Source organism: Sarcophilus harrisii, chromosome 1, assembly GCF_902635505.1.
Source record: "Sarcophilus harrisii chromosome 1, mSarHar1.11, whole genome shotgun sequence".
NCBI classification, from domain to species: Eukaryota; Metazoa; Chordata; class Mammalia; order Dasyuromorphia; family Dasyuridae; genus Sarcophilus; species Sarcophilus harrisii.
The window spans coordinates 707,969,283-707,975,719 of NC_045426.1; the positions used below are offsets into that span (position 1 = coordinate 707,969,283).

The following is a 6,437-nucleotide window of genomic DNA, read 5'->3' on the forward strand; positions in this document are numbered from 1 at the left end:
GGCGGCTGGACCGAGCCGGTCCCCAGTCCCGGCAGGAGCGGGCGAAGGTAACGGGGAGAGCAGTGGGGAGGGGAGGAAGGGGGGGAGGGCGGAGTCTGAGGCGGAGGGGAGGGGGTCCGGGCCGCGGGGAAGCGGGAGGGGCGGCCGGCCTCGGCCCTTCCCCCGAGGGGTGGGGCAAGCGGCAGCCGTGGCCGCCTCTCTTTTATAGGACCCGAGGGGCCGCCGCCCACACACTCCGGGCCGCGGGGTCGCTCCGGAGCGGCCGGGCCGGGCGGCGCAGCCATGGAGCCCTGGAGCCCGGAGCCCCGGGTCCCGGCGCCCGACTACTACTACGACTACTACAACGGCTCGGGCGGGGCGGCGTGCGGCGGCGAGGACGAGGGGGCCGACGACTGGGAGCTGTCCTACTCGCTGCTGCCCGTGCTCTACATGCTGGTGTTCGTGCTCGGCCTGTCGGGCAACGGCGTGGTGATCGTCACGGTGTGGCGCGGCCCCGGGGGCGCGGGCGCGGGCGGCGGGGCCAAGCGACGCGCCACGGACGCCTACATCGGCCACCTGGCCCTGGCCGACCTGGCCTTCGTGGTGACGCTGCCGCTGTGGGCCGCCTACACGGCGCTGCGCTTCCACTGGCCCTTCGGGGCCGCGCTGTGCAAGCTCAGCAGCTACTTGGTGCTGCTCAACATGTTCGCCAGCGCCTTCTGCCTGACGGGCCTGAGCTTCGAGCGCTACCTGGCCGTGGGCCGCTCGCTGGGCCGCCGCGGGGGCCCGGCCCCGGCGCGCGGCCGGCCCGGGACGTCGGCCGCGCTGGCCGCGCTCTGGCTGCTGGCCGCGCTGCTGGCGCTGCCGGCGCTGCTGCTGCGGGACACGCGCGCGCAGCCGCCCGCCAACCTCACGGTCTGCGACATGGACTTCAGCAGCGTGGCGGCGGCGCCCGAGCACGAGGCCTACTGGCTGGGCGGCCTGAGCCTGGCCACCACGCTGCTGGGCTTCGCGCTGCCCGCCGGCCTCATGGGCGTCTTCTACTGCTGCATCGGCTGCGCCGTGAGCCGCCACTTCGGGGCGGGGGCCGCGGGCGCGGAGCGGCCGGGGCCCCGGGGCCGGGGCCAGCGGCGGCGCCTGCTGCGCCTCCTGGCCGCGCTGGTGGCCGTGTTCGCGCTCTGCTGGCTGCCCTTCCACGTCCTCAAGAGCCTCTACGTGCTCAGCTGGCTGGGGCTCGTGGCGCTGCCGTGCGCGGCGCAGGCCCTGATCGTGCGCCTGCACCCCTACGCCACCTGCCTGGCCTACGTCAACAGCTGCCTCAACCCGCTGCTCTACGCCTTCCTGGACCGCCGCTTCCGCGCGCAGTGCCGCCGCCGCCTGCCGCGGCCGCCGCTGCTGGGCCGCCGGGCCCGGCCGCCCGCCTCGGGGCCCCCGCTCGGGGAGCCCGCGGCGCCCGCCTCGTCCAGCGCCAGCGCCGCCAGCGCCGCCAGCGGCCACACGCAGCGCTCCGAGCTGGCCTCGCTGGCCACCAAGCTGTGACGGGCTGGGCCGCTGGGAGCTCGGGCCGCGGAGGGAGCTCGGGGCTGACGGGCCCCTGGAGGGCTTCGGCACCCCGGACCTGGACAGAGGGAGGGCGGGCCCCCGGGGGACGGGCCACGCTGCTTGTGGGCTGGGGTGTGACTGTCCGCAGTCCAATAAAACCTTCCTCGGGAAAGGCAGCCTTGCGGGCGCGCTTCTTTCCAGGGACCGGGCGCGCGAGCCCCGCGCCCGAGGGGTAGGGCCTCCCCTTTGGACCCCAGAGGGAGTCCGCCTCCGAGCGCGCAGCCGGGACACGTGTCTGAGGTGGGGTCGGGGACAGGCCTTCCTCGGCCGCCGCCCCGAGCCCCCGGAGCTGCCGCGCTAGCGGAGGGGAGCCCGCCCTTGGTGAGCACCGGCTCCACTGGCTCGCGGGCTCTCACGTGCGTAAAACTCGGACACCACGGAGCCAAAAGAATAGGGGCGGCGGGACGCCGTGCGCCCAGGGACCTGGCCTTGGGTCCGAAGCCCCGGGTGCGGTTACGGCCTCGGACAGCTCCGGTCAGAATCCAGCGTGACCCCCGGACCGAGCCGGTCACCCCAGTTCTCCCCGAAACTTCCCGTGTAAGTTCCGGAGCAGGCGCCCAACGCGCCCAACTCGATCTGGCTGAAGGGGGTCTCTTCGCCCGGGGTTTCTAAGAACAACGTCTAGTCCTATCAGCGGGGGGGAGGAGGGGCCCCAACATCGCTGCGGGGCTTCCCCCCTGTCGGGTGAGGGACCCCTCTGCCCTCCTTGACCTCGGTCTTTGTCACTGAAGGAAATGCTACCTTTTAGTTAGAACTTCGCCGAAAATAAAGCTGCTGTTCTCCGCCCTCCCCCCTCCCAGCCCGGCGCGGGGGCTGCCTGCTCCCCAAGCCGGGAGCCCTGGCGATGCTCGGACCCGCTTCAGGACCCCAGCCCGCGGGGGACGGAGCTTCAGCGACCGCAGAAGGGAATACGGACGGACTCGGGGACGGCTGGGCAAAGGCGCGGGGGCGGGGCGGGTACGAGAACCTTGCGGGTGAGGAGCGGCAAATCGACGGGCTGGACTTCTGCCAGTAGAGACGCGTTAGCAACCCCGAAAATACCTTTTTGTTTGGCTTTAAGGAGCCGCCGTCATCTCCAGCGGGGCCGGGGAGGGGCCGAGTTCCGGACGCACAATTTGACCGAGACCTGGGTGGAGGGAGGAAGAGACACACCAGGGGGGAGGAGGGCCTAGGGGAAAGGAGGGCGGGGCTGCCCCCCGGGCTCGGAAGGTGGGGGGGGGCGAAAGGGGGCAAGAGGTTGGGGCTTTTGGGGCAAGCGGTTAGCAGGAGCTGCCCCCTCTCCCCCTCCGGCTTAGAAACCGGGAGTTCTTCACTCCCAGTCTCCCCTCCCCCTCTGCCTCCGTTCGGTTCCGAGTGTTTCTGTCTGTCTGCCGGTTTGTCTCTGTCTGTTTCTCTGTCTCTCTCTGTGTGTATGTCTCTGTCCCTATATGTCTCTTCCTGTCTTTCTCTTGTGTGTGACTGTGTCTGTCTCTATGTGTCTCTGCCTGCCTACTGTCTGTTTCTGTCTCCTTGTCGGTCTCTCTCCCCTGCCCCGTCTCTGCCAGCCTGCCTGTCTCTTTGTCTCTCCCCCTCCCCCCCCTCTCTCTTTCTATCTCTCTGTCTCTGTCTCTCCTCTCCCCGTCTCTCTGTCTCTCTCTTTCTCTCTGCTTATCTCTTTCTCTTGGCTTTGTCTCTGTCTCTCTGTCTCTCCGTCCCTCCGTCTGTCTCTGCTTGTCTCTTTCTCTTGGCTTTGTCTCTGTCTCTCTCTGTGTCTCTGCCTACCTGCCTGCCTGTTTGAATGTCTCTGTTTCTCTCTTGGCTTTGTCTCTCTCTTTCTCTTTCTCTCTCTGTCTCTGCTGGTCTGTGTCTCTTTTCCTTTTTCTCTCCCTGTCTCTCCCCCCTCTCTCTTCTCTTTCTGGGAATACCAAATTCTCAGTCCATTCCCCTCAGGAGGCAGAGGAGGACATTGAGACCCAGGGAGAGGAAGCCCAGGCTCACAGCTGGCTGAGGGGCTGGGGCCGAGATCTCCAGCCCCCAAGGGGAGCCTGAGCCGCCTGAGTCTTGACTGTTCCCCTTAATTGCAAAATGGGGCCCTCTTGTGGGGTGCAGAACTGAAACTGGCTCTGGTGGGGCCGCTGGATCCCCCCAAATCCCAGACTACTCCTATGCCCCATTCCTTGGCCGGGTCCCGGTGCTTCCTGGCAGATTCAAAGGACCCAGAGAGACTTGGGGGTGGGCCAGCTTGCGGGCTGCCGAGCTCTGACTCTATTAGGCAGCTGCTCCATCGCTCCCCCATTAATTAATAGCGTCCAAGAATGGCAGAGCTGGGGTTTTACAACCCTTTTCTATCCCTTCCTTGACTCACCGGACAAGCAAACAAGCAAACAGTGTTGGGAACCGGGGATTATAAGACCCATGACACCCATGAGCAGAGTTCTGGGCCCCCAATCCAACCCTTTATCTTACAGATGAGGAAACTGAGGCACCAAGAGACAGGCAATAAGGGGTAGAGACAAGATTCACAGTCCCCTGATTCCTCCATACTCAGTGTCCTTAGCAGGGTCACAGACCTGAGAGCCAAAATCTTCCTCTAGGTCCCATCCCTTCCCTAATGGGTGGGAGGGCTTCAAATTTTCCCTCTGGTGCTTAGTAGTTGTGGGGACGAATCACTTCACTCCCCACTCCATAGGCTGTTTCCTCAGATGGAAGACGAGGGGATTTGTTAGGTGATCTCTAAGGTTTTTTCCAGTTCCAGATCTAGGATCCTATGTAACCTGTACCTTGTATGGCCCAAATGGGCTCTGTAGTGACGGGGAACTCACCACACTTTCTTAGTCCGTCCAATCCTGGGTTTTCTCCTCTTCTTCACCTGTAACAGGATTAATTGTACCTCCATTCTCTCCCCATCCACCATCAAAAAACAACAACAAAACCCAACCACAAAACCCGCTCAACTAACCTCAGGGCTGCAATATTTTCACACTTTGGGGTCATTACAGTCCACTGAATCCTTCCCCAACATCCCTCAATTCCAACCAAGGCTAGGCTTTTTTTTAATTATTCTTATTATAGCTTTTTATGTATAAGATCTATGCATTGCCAATTGCAAAACCTTCAGACTCTAACCCTAACCCTAAATGCCTCCCCCACTCTCTCCCCCAGATGGGAGGTAGTCCCATACATGTTAAATATATTAAAGTATGTGTTAAATACTATATATATAAATATATATATATATATATATAATGTCCATACAGTTATTTTGCTGCACAAGAAAAATCGGACTTAGAAATAAGATAAAATTAACCTGAAAAGGAAATAAAAAAATGCAAGCGAACAAAAGAGGGAATGGAAATGTTATGTTGTGTTCACACTCATTTCCCAGAGTTCTTTCACTGGGTGTAGCTGGTTCTCTTCATTATCGAACAAAAGGAACTGATTTGGTTCATCTCATTGCTGGAGAGGGCCACGTCCATCAGAATTGATCATCATATAGTATCGTTGTTGAAGTGGATAATGATCTCCGGTCCTACCATGCTAGTCTTTTAGCCGGGAGGTTTCCATGTTCCCTATCAGACTCTGGTCAAAGTTGTTGGCTCCTTTAAGAGAATCCATATCACCATCCTTTTTCTCCCTTTCCTCTCATAACAAGCTGCCAGGAGGTGATCAGAGAAGTAACTCAGGGGCAGACATAAGTCCACCATGAGCAAGTTTTCAGACCCTTCCCCATCCTGGCCATCCTAGTTTGTCCTGGGTGCCCTCCAGAGCCGATTCTTTCTAAAACGTGGGCCCAGAGAAAACCTGTAGGACGTAGAGTCAGAAGGAAGATTTCGGAAGCAACAACAACTTTGTAAAGAGATAGAACTTGGAAAACCTAAAGGACTCTCTGATGAAGGTGGTGAATAGCCAGGGATCCAGGGATGGATGAAGCTGCTGCTCGTCTCCCAACAAAGAAGAGACATTCTCAAATGCATAATAAGTCGTATTTTTTAATATGGTCCATATGAGAATTCTTGATGCTTGATTATGTATTAGAAGGATCCTGGGGTTTTTTTAATTATTAAGGGTAAGGTGGGAGAAAGAATAAAATGCTTAATAATTGAATAAAATGATTTAATCAAATATTTTTCAAAATAAAAATGAAACCCAATTGTTTCTAGAACTGAATGAAATAATCCATGAAAATTAGCTTAAGGAAAGTTGGGATAAGTCCAAGAGAGTGTAGCACAGCGGAAAGGCTATTGGATTAGGAATGAAAATATTGGGGCTCACGACCCATTATTGTCGGCCTGCGTGACTTGGAAAAGTTTGCATCACGGATTCCTCATTTATACAATAAAGGGCTTGAACTGCACTGGCCTTGAGGTTCCTTCCAGCTAGAACATCTGGGATCCTACCATCCCCCCCCCCCAATTCTAAGAGTAGGCAGGGTTGGTGAGGAAATGCCAGGGACAGGAAGCATGAGCCGGGTGTCCCCAGCCGCTGGCGCTCAGTGGGTGTCTTACCTGCTCTCCTCCACTAGGCTCCCCTCTACTCACTCGCAGAGATGGACAATTTTGGGGGGAGGCAGGATAAATGCAGCTGATGGGACCCCCCCCCCCCAGCATCCTTCCCTCTCCTTCTCCATGGGCTCAAGGTTCAGGGAAGAAAGTGGCTCCACCCGGATCACATTTCCGGTGCTCCTCGGGCTTACAAAGGCTCTTCCCAAGCACCCCTGGGCTCCGGCTGGCACTCCTGTCACGAGTGGGGGATGAGCCTCCGGGACACTGAAATGGCAGCCCAGGTTCCAGCCGTGGGACTGGAGGGAGAGCCGGTTTCCAGAAGGATGGGCTGGCCCGGGACTCGGCTCCTGGCCGCGCTGGACAGCTCCCTCCTCC

The 6,437-nt window shown here is 59.5% G+C and overlaps 1 protein-coding gene across 1 annotated transcript; it reads left to right on the forward strand.

Moving 5' to 3' along the window:
- Nucleotides 1–216: 216 nt before the first annotated feature.
- Nucleotides 217–2,596, forward strand: LOC116420855 (apelin receptor-like). The gene is made up of 3 exons (XM_031948866.1): nucleotides 217–1,514; nucleotides 1,779–2,185; nucleotides 2,382–2,596. Exons 1-3 carry the CDS (start codon nucleotides 283–285, stop codon nucleotides 2,594–2,596), a joined length of 1,854 nt encoding a protein of 617 aa, XP_031804726.1. The 5' UTR covers nucleotides 217–282.
- Nucleotides 2,597–6,437: the final 3,841 nt, after the last annotated feature.

Coding starts and splice junctions, on each gene's coding strand:
- LOC116420855 (XM_031948866.1), top strand. CDS start 283: ATGGAGCCCTGGAGCCCGGAGCCCCGGGTCCCGGCGCCCGACTACTAC. Junction 1,515..1,778: donor GCCTCGCTGGCCACCAAGCT/GTGACGGGCTGG, acceptor TTTGGACCCCAG/AGGGAGTCCGCCTCCGAGCG. Junction 2,186..2,381: donor AGGGGGTCTCTTCGCCCGGG/GTTTCTAAGAAC, acceptor CCCCCCTCCCAG/CCCGGCGCGGGGGCTGCCTG.